Source organism: Ranitomeya imitator, chromosome 3, assembly GCF_032444005.1.
Source record: "Ranitomeya imitator isolate aRanImi1 chromosome 3, aRanImi1.pri, whole genome shotgun sequence".
In the NCBI taxonomy this organism is placed as follows: domain Eukaryota; kingdom Metazoa; phylum Chordata; class Amphibia; order Anura; family Dendrobatidae; genus Ranitomeya; species Ranitomeya imitator.
In genome coordinates this window covers 819,701,877-819,718,855 of record NC_091284.1, presented here as the reverse complement: position 1 = coordinate 819,718,855, position 16,979 = coordinate 819,701,877, and the positions used below count along the sequence as shown (strand labels likewise).

The 16,979-nt window shown below is 47.3% G+C and overlaps 1 protein-coding gene across 1 annotated transcript in view; it reads left to right on the top strand.

Annotated features, from left to right (window-relative positions):
• Nucleotides 1-16,979, top strand: part of MYO7A (myosin VIIA) — a 315,688-nt gene that overhangs the window by 150,785 nt on the left and 147,924 nt on the right. Inside the window, exons 12-14 of the mRNA XM_069759369.1 lie at nucleotides 13,243-13,385; nucleotides 13,508-13,718; nucleotides 14,781-14,916. Coding sequence (XP_069615470.1) covers nucleotides 13,243-13,385; nucleotides 13,508-13,718; nucleotides 14,781-14,916 — 490 coding nt within the window. The remainder of the gene's footprint in view (nucleotides 1-13,242; nucleotides 13,386-13,507; nucleotides 13,719-14,780; nucleotides 14,917-16,979) is intronic.

Here is a 16,979-nt window from a genome sequence, read left to right as displayed (position 1 = left end):
GGCATTATCTATGGAGTGAAAAATGATATATGTGAATATTTTGTTAGATTGTAGAATTATTGGATGATGTGTCCTGACAGTGTGTATTATTGTTTTTATTTCTTATATTTTATTTGTCTATTTTGGCACACAGAGTTTGAAAAAGACCCATGTTATAGGGTCGAAACGTCAGAGAATTTTGGATTGTTTCATGAACAAAAGTCTCTTTTTCTTTTAAAGTCTGGGAGTTCCGAGTATCTTATATTGTGAATACACGCAGCAGCCAGCACGGCACAGGACTTAATTTTCATAGAACGAGGGCCAGTTCTAGCTTTTATGCCACACAAAAAAAGAAAATGATAGATCAACGTGTGCACAACCTACGGAGGTGCATGGGTAGGTTCCCAAACCATTATACCAAGTAAGTAAAAAACCAAGCACTCAACTTTGTGGCGAGAAGAAAATGGGTAGTTTATTGTATCCCAAGCAAAAACGTTTCGGTCACACAAGAGACCTTCGTCAGTAACTGAAAATTACATTACATTATCGGTAGGCTCTCATATACCTCCAGTCTCCACTATATCATTACACTTCCGGATCTCACCGGGTTTTGCCACCATTTCTGTTTTATAGGCAGCGTATATAGCCACAAGTATCCATCTTCTATCCCAGTATTTGGTACGTACCCTTACTTCTCTCTCTCACCCACTGTGCCACTGTGTATCTATGACTCTCCATTAGCATATGCGCATAACAATAACACTCTTATTGCCATGTACATGTACGGTCGTCCATGTGTATGTTGTGTAAATACTTTATTAGTTATTTATGTTTTTGTTATCCTTATTACATGAACTGTTTGATGTATGTAATTTTCAGTTACTGACGAAGGTCCCTTGTGTGACCGAAACGTTTTTGCTTGGGATACAATAAACTACCCATTTTCTTCTCACCACAAAGTTGAGTGCTTGGTTTTTTACTTACTTACAAAAAAAAAAGAAATTGAAATGCACCTCTCCACCTTCGTGGCCAAAAAAAACCTTCGAGCAATGAATAAACCATCAGGGACTGAGTTATCATTGGTGCAATCTGTGTGGCCATACAGGGTCCCACTTCCACCTCCAAAGCAGGTGGAATCGTGCATTGTGATGAGCTATCGGACGGCAAAGGGCTCATGTAATGTTCTTGTACAAGGGCCTCTTCTGTCTATGTCTGTTCCTGTAAAACATACATATAAATATATCAGCAGTGAATAAACTGTATACATAGGTATGTACACTACTAAAAAAAAGGGGAACACTTAAACAACACAATGCAATTCCGAGTCAGTCACACTTCTGTGAAATCAACCTGTCCTGCTATGAAGGAACACAGATTGTGAATCAATTTCTCCTGCTGTTGTGCAAATGGAACAGACAACAGGAAGAAATGAGCAAGTCAACCTCTATAAAGGAGTGGTTCTGCCGGGGGTGAAAATGTAATGACCAGAGGTCCGAATAAGATCCAGTGAGTCACAAACCAAGACCAAGGCGGAAATCTCCAACGGTATTTACTCAAAAGCAAAATAATAAAGGTAATATGGAGAATATTAAGGCAGATGCACCCCAAAGATACACTAACTCAGCCGCAGCTGAAATCACTGTGCCACTCCAAGGTCTCCTGAGAACTGTTTCTATAAAGACTAGTAAGAAATTTACCTAACAGAGTACCGTATATACTCGAGTATAAGCCGAGATTTTCAGCCCAAATTTTTGGGCTGAAAGTGCCCCCCTCGGCTTATACTCGAGTCACGGTAGCGGTGGGGTCGGCGGGTGAGGGGCTGAGGGCGCTGGGGTATACTTACCTAGTCCCAGCGATCCTCGCGCTGTCCCTGCCGTCCCACGGTCTTCTGTGCTGCAGCTTCTTCCTCTCTTCAGCGGTCACGTGGGACCGCTCATTACAGAAATGAATAAGCGGCTCCACCTCCCATAGGGGCGGAGCCGCTTATTCATTTCTCTAATCAGCGGTGCCGGTGACCGCTGATAGAGAAAGAAGCTGCGGCACCGAAGACAGGAGGGGACAGCGCGAGGATCGCCAGGACTAGGTGAGTATGTTATATTCACCTGTCCACGTTCCAGCCGCCGGGCGTCGCTCCATCTTCCCGGCCGGCGCCTCCATCTTCCCGGCGTCTCTGCTCTCTGACTGTTCAGGCAGAGGGCGCGATGACGCATACAGTGTGCGCGGCGCCCTCTGCCTGATCAGTCAGAGCAGAGACGCCGGGAAGATGGAGGCGCCGGAACGAGACGCCGGGAGCTGCAATCAAGGGAGGTGAGTATGTGGTTTTTTTTCTTTATTGCGGCAGCGGCGGCACAAATTTATGTGGAACATCTATGGGGCACAGTGAACGGTGCAGGGCACCGTATATGGAGCACATCTATGGGGCACAGTGAACGGTGCAGAGCACCGTATATGGCACAGCACAGCTATGGGGCACAGTGAACGGTGCAGAGCACCGTATATGGCACAGCACAGCTATGGGGCACAGTGAACGGTGCAGAGCACCGTATATGGCACAGCACAGCTATAGGGCACAGTGAACGGTGCAGAGCACCGTATATGGCACAGCACAGCTATGTATGGGGCACAGTGAACGGTGCAGAGCACCGTATATGGCACAGCTAGGGGGGGCACAGTGAACGGTGCAGAGCACCGTATATGGCACAGCTAGGGGGGGCACAGTGAACGGTGCAGAGCACCGTATATGGCACAGCTAGGGGGGGCACAGTGAACGGTGCAGAGCACCGTATGGGGCACAGTGAACGGTGCAGAGCACCGTATATGGCACAGCACAGCTATGGGGCACAGTGAACGGTGCAGAGCACCGTATATGGCACAGCACAGCTATGGGGCACAGTGAACGGTGCAGAGCACCGTATATGGCACAGCACAGCTATAGGGCACAGTGAACGGTGCAGAGCACCGTATATGGCACAGCACAGCTATGTATGGGGCACAGTGAACGGTGCAGAGCACCGTATATGGCACAGCACAGCTATGGGGCACAGTGAACGGTGCAGAGCACCGTATATGGCACAGCACAGCTATAGGGCACAGTGAACGGTGCAGAGCACCGTATATGGCACAGCACAGCTATGTATGGGGCACAGTGAACGGTGCAGAGCACCGTATATGGCACAGCACAGCTATGGGGCACAGTGAACGGTGCAGAGCACCGTATATGGCACAGCTATGGGGCACAGTGAACGGTGCAGAGCACCGTATATGGCACAGCTAGGGGGCATAATGAACGGTGCAGAGCACTATATGGTTCACACCTATGGGGAAATATGAACGGTGCAGAGCACTATATGGCACAGCTATGGGGAAATAATGATCTATTTTTATTTTTGAAATTCACCGGTAAATGCTGCATTTCCACCCTAGGCTTATACTCGAGTCAATAAGTTTTCCCAGTTTTTTGTGGCAAAATTAGGGGGGTCGGCTTATACTCGGGTCGGCTTATACTCGAGTATATACGGTAACTAAAAAACAGGAAACAAGTGTAAATTGAATGTAGTGTTATCAAGGGAGCCCCTGGAACGGCACACTGAGTATAACTTACACAACTCTAATATAAGATACACCTCTAAAGTAACCATTAAACACTCAGAGCAGAGCTACCCGGGTATCTATAACTATAGTACCTGTTATGAACAGGTAATTCAGAACCACAATGGACCTTGAAGTTCAGAGCACACAAGGTGACCTGACATTTATCAAAAACATAGGACGAGCTCTGAGACGTGGAAACTCTGCTGACCGCAATCCCTAATCCTATCACACCACACTAGAGGTAGCCGTGGATTGCGCTTAACGCTCCCTATGCAACTCGGCACAGCCTGAGAAACTAACTAGCCCTGAAGATAGAAAAATAAGCCTACCTTGCCTCAGAGAAATTCCCCAAAGGAAAAGGCAGCCCCCCACATATAATGACTGTGAGTAAAGATGAAATACAAACACAGAGATGAAATAGATTTAGCAAAGTCAGGCCCGACTTACTGAATAGACCGAGGATAGGAAAGATAGCTTTGTGGTCAACACAAAAACCTACAAACAACCACGCAGAGGGGCAAAAAGACCCTCCGCACCGACTAACAGTACGGAGGTGCTCCCTCTGCGTCTCAGAGCTTCCAGCAAGGAAGAAAAACCAATATAGCAAGCTGGACAGAAAATATAGCAAACAAAAATAACACAAGCAGAACTTAGCTTATGCAGGATAGAGAGGCCACAGGAACGATCCAGGAGGAAGCAAGACCAATACTAGAACATTGACTGGAGGCCAGGATCAAAGCACCAGGTGGAGTTAAATAGAGCAGCACCTAACGACTTAACCTCATCACCTGAGGAAGGAAACTCAGAAGCCGCAGTACCACTCTCATCCACCAAAGGAAGCTTATAGACAGAACCAGCCGCAGTACCACTCACGACCACAGGAGGGAGCTTGGCCACAGAATTCACAACAGGTACCGTATCCTGAGATAGATTTCCTCTCAGGCAGGAATCCGCACAGGCTGCAGCCAGTCCATATCTTCAGCGCCAATAAGTTACAGCAAGCTCCTCTTGTCTTGTCGGCCGATGCCGAGCCCAAACGCCTGGGACTTAGTTAGTGGTCTCACGATGTTGTCTCTGCTTCTGTAGCTCCTAGGAATGCTTCCACGACAACCCGTCCGTCTCTGTATCAGCAGTCTGCCCAGACTTGTTTCTCCACTCAATGCACAGGGAATCCACAGCCTTCCAAATACGTACTGGGTTTTAGTAAAGTCTCAGTCTTTTCTTAGATCAAGGGTTAGCTCTTCTCCAGGAAACGTTAGCAGCAAAAGTCTCTCAAAAGCTTCTCTTCCTCCAAACACACTCGCAGTAAATCCACACACAGTCTCTTTTTAAGATATCACAGCAGCTTCTGCCTTTTCTTCCCGCCTTTTTCTCTCAGCTCTCACTTCCTTGTTTCACTTTACACACAAGACACCAGACCCCATCCCCCAGCACACATTGTCTCCGGGAGTTTTGCAGGGTCTGTCCTCTGCTGCAGCAGGCAAAAACCACAGGGTCCTAGTGCCCTCTCAGTGGGACTACAGTTCACTCTCTTACATGCCACCCCACTAGAGGTTGGCGTCCTCAACATACCTTCCCACTCAAATTCATCTTGAGCATATCGCTGAGGCGGTATTCCTGCCGTAGATCGTGTAGTTCTCCTGAGTCCTACATCAACAGGTGCAACCTTAGAAGGAGCTAAAGTCTCTTCCTTGGTCGTGTTAGTGGGCGCAAGTGGAGTGGTCTCCTCCTGCGGCTCGATGTCCTGTGATACAGCGTCAGGACCAAACAGTTGACCTGATGCACTCTCCTCAACAACATCCTCCATATCCCCAACATTCTCATCACCCGAGGCCAGATCGGTCACAGGGGGCAAATAAGCAGGCGCAGGAGTAAGCACACCATCAAACTCAAGATCATTCAGAGTTCCCGCCCCTTGGAACATGGCCTCTGGCTCTAGGGGGGTAGGCGCCGAATCTTCAAACCAGCACCGTTGTAACATGTTACGATGCAAATTATGGGTTGGCCCCCCTGTCCCCACCGGTTCGACCTCGTACACTGGAATCTCAGGGTTCACCTGTTTTTTTAATCAGATACGGTATCGCCTCCCATCGGTCACTCAGCTTTCCTGACCGTCGTTTTGTCCTCACCAACACTCTGTCTCCCGGAGAGAACAGCTCTGTTTGTACAGGTCGCGTGTCCTTATGGACCACCTGGCGAAGGCGATCGCCCACCACCTGATGCACCACCCTCAACCGCCGCCGATGCTCTCGTACCCACTCGGATGCAGTCCGAAGGGGGGCGGAGGAGGGATCTGGCATGTTCAAATCCTCAATGTCTCGGCCAGGTCTACCAAACATCAACATGTGTGGTGAGTAACCAGTAGTACTGTGCACCCTGTTATTGTAAGCCCACATCAATTCGGGGAGATACTCAGGCCAGCATGTCTGTTGCTGACTCTCTAAGGACCTCAACATTTGCAACAAGGTCCGATTAAAACGCTCACACACCCTGTTACCCTGAGGGTGGTAAAGCGTTGTTCTCGACTGCTCGATACCATAAAGCTGGTGCAACTCTTTCATCAGCGTCCCCTGAAAGCAGGCCCCTTGATCTGAATGTATTCTCTGCGGACACCCGAACACTTGGAAGAAATGTGGGCACACTGCCTCAGCCGCCGACTTGGCCGTCTGATCTCTTGTCGGCACCGCTACAGCATACTTGGTAAAGTGATCTGTCAACACCAGGCAATAGGAGTACCCTGACGTAGAGTACCCTATCAACACGTAGTCAATCATGAGTAGCTCCAGTGGAGCTGAAGTCTTAATAGACTGTGTGGGAGCCCGCTGCTCAGGGCTTTTGTTGAGCCCACAAATTCGGCACTGCCGACACGCGTCGGCCACCATCCCTCCCAACTCAGGGCAGTAGAGGACTCGCTGCAACCACTGAAGTGTCTTTTCACTTCCAAAATGGGCCCCCTTCTCATGCGCCTCACGAGCGACCACTGGACCCATCCCCACAGGAATTATCAGTTGGTACCGATGCTGCAGCTCCGAAGGCAGGTACACCTTACGATACAACAGACCTTGTTCCACACACAATTTATCCCATTGTCGAAGGAGTTTCATTCCTTCCATAGACAACTGAGCCTTGTCCTCTGCACTGGGCCAGGCCTTGTTTTGTACCCAACGGCGCACAAGTGCAACGTCCGGACACTCATCCTGGACTCTTGTCCAATCTGAGGGTGTTTTACCCAGGACACAGGGCATCCCGGTGGCCACCCCACTTGAGTGTACCACACTTTGGAAGATAGGTATCTGCCCCAAAGCTGGAGTTTCAGTATCCTCAAGTTGTTCGTCAACATCTTCCCCTGATGACCCAAGGGGCACTCTTGACAATGCATCTGCATTGCCGTTCTCTCGACCAGAGCGAAATTTAATGCGGTAATTGAACTTGGCCAGTCTGGCGACCCACCGCTGCTCCAACGGCCCCAGCTTTGCATTCTCTAAGTGAGCTAGCGGGTTGTTATCTGTCATGACTAGCACCTCAGCTCCTGTTAGACACTCGGCGAAGCGTTCTGTCATTGCCCACACCAGGGCCAGCAATTCCAGCCGGAATGAGCTGTAGTTAGCCGGATTTCGCTCGGAGTCTCTTAAAGATCTGCTGCCATAAGAAATCACTCGCTCTCGGCCGTCCTGCACCTGTGCTAGTACTGCCCCCAACCCATAAAGACTACCATCGGTATACAACAAAAAAGGGGTGTCAAACCGGGCGTAGGCCAGCAATGGGGCACTCGTTAGGGCGGTTTTCACTTCATCAAATGCCTTTTTCTGTAGGGGCCCCCATGGAATGGGGCGATTTCGAGGACCCAGCGCTGTCCCTCTCAAAAGTTCATTCAAGGGACTCACCACTTGTGAGAATTTAGGCACAAACCGCCGATAGTATCCTGCTAGGTCCAGGAAGGCCCGCACTTCTCGCAGGTCACAAGGAGGTGGCCACTCTTGTACCGCCTTAATCTTACTGGCTAACGGTAGTACCCCATGCGGGGTCACCAGATGCCCCAAGTATTCAATCTGGTTTCGTAACAGTTGACATTTTTTTGGCTTTATTTTCAGGCCGTAACTCTTGAGCCGCCGGAGAACTTGACGCAGCTTCTCCAGATGATCTTCAAATGAGGTTCCGAACACCACAATGTCGTCTAGATATATCAGGACTGATTCAAAATTTAGATCGCCCAAGCAATGTTCCATCAGGCGTTGGAAGGTTCCCGGGGCGGTAGCGAGGCCAAAGGGCATCCGGTTGAACTCAAAGAGCCCCATTGGCAAGACAAAGCCGTCTTGGCCCGATCTTTTTCAGCCATTGGGACCTGCCAGTACCCGCTTGCCAAATCCAACGTTGAGAAATACTTGGCCCGACCCAGGGCCGACAGGGATTCTTCAATACGGGGTAAAGGATATGCGTCCCGTGTGGGCATTCAATTTCCGATACTCCACACAAAATCGGAGTGTCCCATCCTTCTTGCGGACCAAGACTACAGGGGCCGCCCAGGGACTCCGGCTCTCTCGGATCACTTGGTTGTCCAGCATACTGGCCACCATGCTCTTCACCTCTTGATAGAGCGCCGGAGGAATTTGACGATATCTTTCTCTAATGGGTGGAGTATCCTCCGTTGGAATCTCATGCTCAATCGTCTGGGTACACCCGAAGTCCTCTCCATGTCGGGAAAAGGTCTCTTGATGTTCCCACAAAACTCTCTCCAACTGCTCTAACTGCACGGGGGTCAGCTTCTCCCGATCCACTCCCATCTGCTCCATGATCACATGACCATTCCATTCCTCCGTAGGAGGCTCAGTCCGGCCTACCTCGACCGCGAATGTCCAGGATGACTGTTGGTCTGGTCGCAATTCGAACCCTGCATTTTCTGGCACCTTCTCTGCCGGCACGAACAGTTCAGCCAGTATGGTCCCAGCGGGAATTGCAACAGCTTCATCTAAAACATTGATGCATCGGACCGGCACTCGTCCATTCTTCACAATCGCCAAAGACCGGGCCACATGTACCTTGGCAAATGAGGACTCCTCTCGGGCGGGCTCAAGTAGCACTTCAAGCCCATTCAATCTCTGTGCAGCTCCCACAGGCAGCATTAAGAGTTCCTCTTGTCTGGGTCCCAGCAGGATCGGGGCCCTCGAAGTCACTCGGACCCGGCCCACCCGGCCACCTGGGACCGCACTTTTCAGCAAGTCGCAACTCAGCACTAGACGGTGTAGAATTCTCTGTGTGGATCGGTGTCTTGTCGCACGGGCCCAGTATCAGGGTCCTTCACTGGCATACATCTGGTCATTCAAGTCTCGCAGCACGTTCATTCCGAGCGTCACTTCCATCCCTCTTCTAGGGGGGTGATCCACCAGTACTACCCCTTTCTGCCCCAGCTCTTGACCAAACATTTTCAGTTGCATCCACACGATTCCCTTGACTGACAATTGACCATTATTTGCGGCAGTCAGTCGTATCACTCGGCCATCCTCTGGAATCACTAGTCGACTGAAGTATCTCTCATATACTTCTAGAGGCATTATAGTACATTCGGATCCCGTGTCAACCAAGCACCTCATCTTCCGCCCTTCAAACTCTGCTTCTATCACTGGACTACATGCAAACAAATCTTGTTCATTCCGTCGAGGGCTTTGTGTGTGTGGGGCCGCTGCTGCATGCCCTCTCATGGCAGCGGCCGGAAGTTTAAAGCTGGCGACGGGGTTTCTGGGGCTATACGCGTCCGGCAGTAACGCGAGATGTGTCCCTGGAGACCACACTTCCAGCAGGTGATTGTTCCTTGTGGACGAGGGCTTGACTCATTCTGATAGGACGACCTGGCCATTTGCGGGGTCACCGTTCCAGGGGGTGGGGCAGGAGGTCCCCGTGAGGGGGTAGAGGCGGGACCAACTGTCAGTTGAGACAATGTCTGCTTCAACTCCTTCACCTCAGTACGCAAAGCTTGTACCACGCTTACCAGCCCCTCTTCCCCCGACCCTGATGACCCACCTTCCTCCAGCTGGGCACTGTTCACTGACCCCTCGGGAACATAGGCTGATTTCTCTTCCCTTTCCACTGCAGCTCGGTAAATCTGCCAGAAAGATAACTCTGGTGCAACCCGGGCCATTTCCAACAGTTTGTCCCGGAGAAGTCTATTGGCTAAACCGGTGATGAATTGGTCTCAGAGCAAGCGGTCTACCTCCCGGAACGCCCCCATGGCCTAGTCGCTGCATCTCATTCAACGTCTTTTGCAAGATATTAGAGTACTGCATCAGGGACTCACACTCCCTCTGGGGACGATTAAAGAATAGGGACTGAAGCTGAGCCACACGCGCTCGGCCCCCAAAGTCCCCTCTAACAGTTCCAAAATCTTTTCTAACATATCCCTCTCTGATTCTGGGCGCACCATCACCATACGCCTAATATCGCCCTCCAGTGCATTTAATGCCAGCTCAGCGCGTAACGCGGGGGTCAAATTACACATGCGCAGAATACTCCGGATTCTCTCAGCCCAATCTTGCAACGCCATATTGCGCCCATCGTATTTCGGCATGCGCTGAAGTAAAGCTCCTACAGGCACATACCCTCCCGGAGTCGCCACGGCTGCCAGGGGAACCCCAACCCCCGAGGAGGATGCGGATACAGCGGGGTCATTTCCACCCTCGACTCCGTCCATGACAAACACTGGATCCTGCCGACTACGCCAAAAATGTAATGACCAGAGGTCCGAATAAGATCCAGTGAGTCACAAACCAAGACCAAGGCGGAAATCTCCAACGGTATTTACTCAAAGGCAAATTAATCAAGGTAATATGGAGAATATTAAGGCAGATGCACCCCAAAGATACACTAGCTCAGCCGCAGCTGAAATCACTGTGCCACTCCAAGGTCTCCTGAGAACTGTTTCTATAAAGACTAGTAAGAAATTTACCTAACAGAGTAACTAAAAAACAGGAAACAAGTGTAAATTGAATGTAGTGTTATCAAGGGAGCCCCTGGAACGGCACACTGAGTATAACTTACACAACTCTAATATAAGATACACCTCTAAAGTAACCATTAAACACTCAGAGCAGAGATACCCAGGTATCTATAACTATGGTACCGTATCCTGAGGTAGATTTCCTCTCAGGCAGGAATCCGCACAGGCTGCAGCCAGTCCATATCTTCAGCGCCAATAAGTTACAGCAAGCTCCTCTTGTCTTGTCGGCCGATGCCGAGCCCAAACGCCGGGGACTTAGTTAGTGGTCTCACGATGTTGTCTCTGCTTCTGTAGCTCCTAGGAATGCTTCCACGACAACCCGTCCGTCTCTGTATCAGCAGTCTGCCCAGACTTGTTTCTCCACTCAATGCACAGGGAATCCACAGCCTTCCAAATACGTACTGGGTTTTAGTAAAGTCTCAGTCTTTTCTTAGATCAAGGGTTAGCTCTTCTCCAGGAAACGTTAGCAGCAAAAGTCTCTCAAAAGCTTCTCTTCCTCCAAACACACTCGCAGTAAATCCACACACAGTCTCTTTTTAAGATATCACAGCAGCTTCTGCCTTTTCTTCCCGCCTTTTTCTCTCAGCTCTCACTTCCTTGTTTCACTTTACATACAAGACACCAGACCCCATCCCCCAGCACACATTGTCTCCGGGAGTTTTGCAGGGTCTGACCTCTGCTGCAGCAGGCAAAAACCACAGGGTCCTAGTGCCCTCTCAGTGGGACTACAGTTCACTCTCTTACAAATACAGACGATTTCTCTATTCTCCTCCTTTTTGGATGCTGTTTTCTTCACTTTGGCATGTTGTCAATACTCTCACCCCTAGACGTACAGTAGCATGAAACGGTGTCTACAACCCACAGAAAGTTGCTCGGGTAGTGCAGTTCATCCAGGATGGCACCTCAATGCGAGCTGTGGCAAGAAAGGTAGCTGTGTCTGTCAGCGTAGTGTCCAGAGCATGGTGCAGATACCAGGAGACAGGCCAGTACTCCAAGAGACGTGAAGTGGGCCGTAGGAAGGCAACAACCTTTGTCCTTTGTGCATCGAATAACAGAAGGAGCAGTGCCAGAGAGCTGCAAAATGACCTCCAGCAAGCTACAAACATCCATATATCTGCGCAAACTGCCAGAAACAGACTCTATGAGGGTGGTATGAGGGCCCGACGGCTATAAGTGGGCGTTGTGCTGACAGCGTGCACAAGCAGGACGATTGAAATTTGTCAGAGAACACCAAGATTGGCAGATTCGACATTTATGCCCAGTGCTCTTCGCGTATGAGAGAAGGTTCACACTGAGCACATGTGACAGATGTGCAGAGTCTGGAGATGCCGTGGAGAACATTCTGCTGCCTGCATCATTCTCCAGCCTGACCGGCTTCACAGTGGGTCAGTAATGGTGTGGGGAGGCATTTCTTTGGAGGGCCGCACAGTCCTACATGTGCTCGCCACAGGTACCTGGATGAGATCCCAAGAACCATTGTGAGAACATATGGAGGTGCAGGGTTCTCCCTGAGGCATGACAAGGCTAGGTCTCATGTGGCTGAAGTGTGTCAGCAGTTCCTGCATGATGAAGGCATTCATGCTACGGACTGGTCTGCCCGTTCCCCAGACCTGAATCCAATTGAACACATCTGTGACATAATGTCTCCTTCCATCCACCAATGCCACGTTGCACCACAGACTGTCCAAGAATTGACTGATGCATTAATCCAGGTCTGGGAGGAGATCCCTCAGGAGAACATCCGCCGCCTCATCAAGAGCATGCCCAGGCGTTGTAGGGAGGTCATACAGGCACGTGGAGACCACACACACTACTGAGCATCATTTCCTTGTCTTGAGGCATTTCCACTGATGTTGGCTCAGCCTATAATTTGATTTTCCACCTCTGAGGTTCTCTTTACATGGTATTTAAAAAAAAAAACTGAAAAACATTCCACTCAACTGTTTCTGTCCCAATTAAGTCGGCTCCTTTTTCCTCGAAGAATGCGGTGCAATGCTGTGATGTCATTGCTTCGTCTTACCAACGTGAGCTGTCTCTGCTAGCCTCTGATAGGCTGTACTGTAAGTTTGGAGCCAGTGGTTCTCTGCTCTGTAACAGTTTTCAGGCGAATATGCATCCGAGATCACATATTCAGCTGTGACTTGCTGCTGCCTGCTGACCAGGACACAGCATCTCTGTCTGACATAGGAGAGGTAGTATTTTTGCCATCCGCTATCAGAAAGCTCAGACCGCCACCTGAGGAGAGATGCCCATCTTGCCTCATGGCATAAGTGACATTTTCTCTTCTGTGAGTCTCCCCGAGACTTGAACCCACAACCTCAATGATTGCAATCAGGAGCTAAAATTTGAGCTACTGACTCCACCGAACACTGGAGTTTGTGGCTCAAAGCTTTAGCTCCTGCCTGCAATTCTAGAGGTTGTGAGTTCAAGTCCTGGGGAGATTCACACAAAAAAAAAACAGAAAATGGCATGAGTGACCCTGCAGACAACCCCTCCCACTAAGAATAAAGGAATAATTCAGAATAGAAAGCCCATTTAAGTCAGCTGTGAAGTGGCATAAGGAATAGAAACACGCCTAGTGAGTTTCTCCCTATACACAGTACTACGCCATATGCTCCATTTCTATAAGTCTGGTGCAGTTTCTTACGGAGCTTCTACTAATCAGGGGGTTTTGTATCAAACAGGGAATATATGGACGACTGTTTGTATGGATAGTGGAGAAAATCAATGCCGCTATTTACAGACCACTTTCCAGTGAACCAAAAGTGATCAGGAGATCCATCGGTCTGCTGGATATATTCGGGTTTGAGAACTTCACCGTAAACAGGTGATGATAGAGGATCTACAGTATCTCTTTGTCTCTTGTCCTTTTATCTGAAGGTTGTGTCTGTTATCTACTTTTTCTCATTAGCAGCATAGAATAAAATGATATTTGTTCTTCTTTTTTAGCTTTGAGCAGCTTTGCATTAATTTTGCCAATGAGAACCTGCAGCAGTTCTTCGTCCGTCACGTCTTTAAGCTGGAGCAGGAGGAATACAACTTGGAGAACATCAACTGGCAGCACATTGAGTTCACGGACAACCAGGACGCCCTGGACATGATCGCTATCAAGCCCATGAACATCATCTCACTTATCGATGAAGAGAGCAAATTCCCAAAGGTAGCGGAAGGCCTGGATATGATCTGGGCTGAGGGCAATAAATATTAATGTATAGGTCCTCCAAGGGTGATCGCCATCTATAGAAATTATCATCTTTTCATAGGATGACCGATTCGACCCAAATTTATCCACCTCGTCTGAATGGAGTGGTGGTCGGACATGTGTACCACCGCGTCATTCATTTTACATGGGACTGATGGAAAAATCTGAGCAGGAAGAAACAGTTTTTTCTTTCCATCTTAGGTGGAACAAAATGTGAATGTTGCAGCAGAAAAGACACAGCGCCGATTACGGAGAAGCGATGGCCCCTCTGGTAGTCCCCTCCGGTCTTTGCTTTAGGCCTCATACAGACATCAGTTTTTCTCACGTACGAGAACAACGGACCGATTATTTTCATTAGAGTTTTGTCCGGGTGTCATTGTTTTTTCTTGTACATGGAGGAAAAAACCCTGACCCTTGGATCAAAATCAGACATGTTTCCGCAATTTTCCACATACCACGGACACGTGAATGGCCCCATAGACTATAGGTACGAGTGCTATCCGTGAAAAACTCTGATAGCATTCATATGTGAAAAGGGCTGAATGAGGCCTCATTCCCTGCAGTGATCGTATGCTGTACATCAGCCATATGACCACTGCAACCAATCACTGACTCAGCGGTGATGGCAGCATTTACGCCATGCCATGTGACGTCTGAGGACAGTGATTGGCTGCGTCAGTCATGTAATTGATTGTCAGCATGTAATCTTGGAAATGGCATAGACAATGACAGGTGGGGACCACCAAAGGGGCAAAGAATAGAAGAGAAAACCCCTTTAATTTGAGGATCTCTGTTGAAAGGCAATGAAGTGGGTCCAGGAGGGTGATAAAAATACATTAAAACCGCTACTCACTTATAGGCGCTGCTTCTCCATAGTTCGTGAAAGAAACACTGTACAGTGGGATCAGGCCTCTCTGTATTTCTGGAGCACTCTGCTCGGGGGGGGTCAGTATAGAGGTCGGCCTTCCCTGAGCGGAGGATACACTGCCGTATGAATGTTATGGCGATTCTTATTCTCAGGGTACAGACACCACCATGCTGAACAAGCTCAACTCTCAGCACAAGCTCAACACCTTCTACATCCCCCCGAAAAACAGCTACGAGACACAGTTTGGGATCAATCACTTTGCCGGGATCGTTTACTATGAAACAAAAGGTGAGTAAATCTGCCATCACCGTGTACACTGCAGGTTTATGTGTATTTTTATGGTCTGTATATGTATCTCTGTACATCCATCACATATCTAATATCCCAAAACAGGCAGCACTTCCATATGATTACGATGAAAAGCTGAAACTGAGCTATCTATTATCTACCTATAATCTATCTATTATCTATCTATTATCTATCTATTATCTATCTATCTATTATCTATCTATTATCTATCTATCTATTTATCTATCTATCTATTATCTATCATCTATCTATCTATATATATCTATTATCTATCAATCATCTATCTATTATCTATCGATCTATCTATTATCTATCTATTATCTATCTATTATCTATCTATAATCTATCTATTATCTATCTATCTATCTATTATCTATTATCTATCTATCTATATATATCTATTATCTATCAATCATCTATCTATTATCTATCGATCTATCTATTATCTATCTATTATCTATCTATCTATCTATCTATATATCTATTATATGTCTATAATCTATTATCTATCTATCTATCTATTATCTATCTATAATCTGTCTATTATCTGTCTATAATCTATCTATCTATTATCCATCTATAATCTACTATCTATCTATCTATCTATCTGTCTATTATTTATCATCTATTATCTATGTATAATCTGTCTATTATCTATCTATAATCTGTCTATTATCTGTCTATAATCTATCTATTATCCATCTATAATCTATTATCTATCTATCTATTATCTATCTAATATCTATCTATCTATTATCTGTCTATAATCTATTATCTATCTATTATCCATCTATAATTTATCTATTATCTATCTATTTATCTATCTATCTATCTATCTATCTATTTATCTATAATCTGTCTATTATCTATCTATAATCTGTCTATTATCTATCTATCTATTATATATCTATTATCTATCTATTATCTATGTATTATCTATCTATTTATCTATCATCTATCGATCTATCTATTATCTATCTATCTATCTATCTATCTATCTACCTATCTATCTATCTATCTATCTATCTATCTATCTATCAATCTATCATCTATTTATCTATCTATCTATCTATTATCTATAGATCTATTATCTATCTGTCTATAAACATTGCATTTTGGTGCCTACAGTGGGTACGGAAAGCATTTAGACCCCTTTAAATTTTTCACTCTTTGTTTCATTGCAGCCATTTGGTAAATTCAAAAAAGTTCATTTTTCCTCATTAATGTACACTCTGCACCTCATCGTGACTGAAAAAAAACAGAAATGTTGAAATTTTTGCAAATTTATTACAAAAGAAAAACTGAAATATCACATCATAAGTCTTCAGCCCCTTTGCTCAGTATTGAGTAGAAGCACCTTTTGAGCTAGTACAGCCATGAGTCTTCTTGGGAATGATGAAACAAGTTTTTCACCCCTGGATTTGGGGATTCTCGGCCATTCTTCCTTGCAGATCCTCTCCAGTTTCGTCAGGTTGGATGGTGAACGTTGGTGGATGCCATTTTCAGGTCTCTCCAGAGATGCTCCATTGGGTTTAGGTCAGGGCTCTGGCTGGGCCGGTCAAGAATGATCACAGAGTTGTTCTGAAGCCGCTCCTTTGTTATTTTAGCTGTGTGCTTAGGGTCATTGTCTTGTTGGAAGGTGAACCTTTGGCCAAGTCTGAGGTCCAGAGCACTCTGGAAGAGGTTTTCATCCAGGATATGTCTGTACTTGGCCGCATTCATGTTTCGATCAATAACAACCAGTCGTCCTGTCCCTGCAGCTGAGAAACACCCCCATAGCATGATGCTGCCTCCACCATGTTTCACTGTTGGGATTGTATTGGGCAGGTGATGAGCAGTGCCTGGTTTTCTCCACACATACCACTTAGAATTATCACCAGAAAGGTCTATCTACATCTCATCAGTCCAGAGTATCTTATTTCTCATAGTCTCGGAGTCCTTCATGTGTTTTTTACCAAACTCTATGCGGGCTTTCATGTCTTGCACTGAGGAGAGGCTTTTGTCGGGCCACTCTGCCATAAAGGCCCAACTGGTGGAGGGCT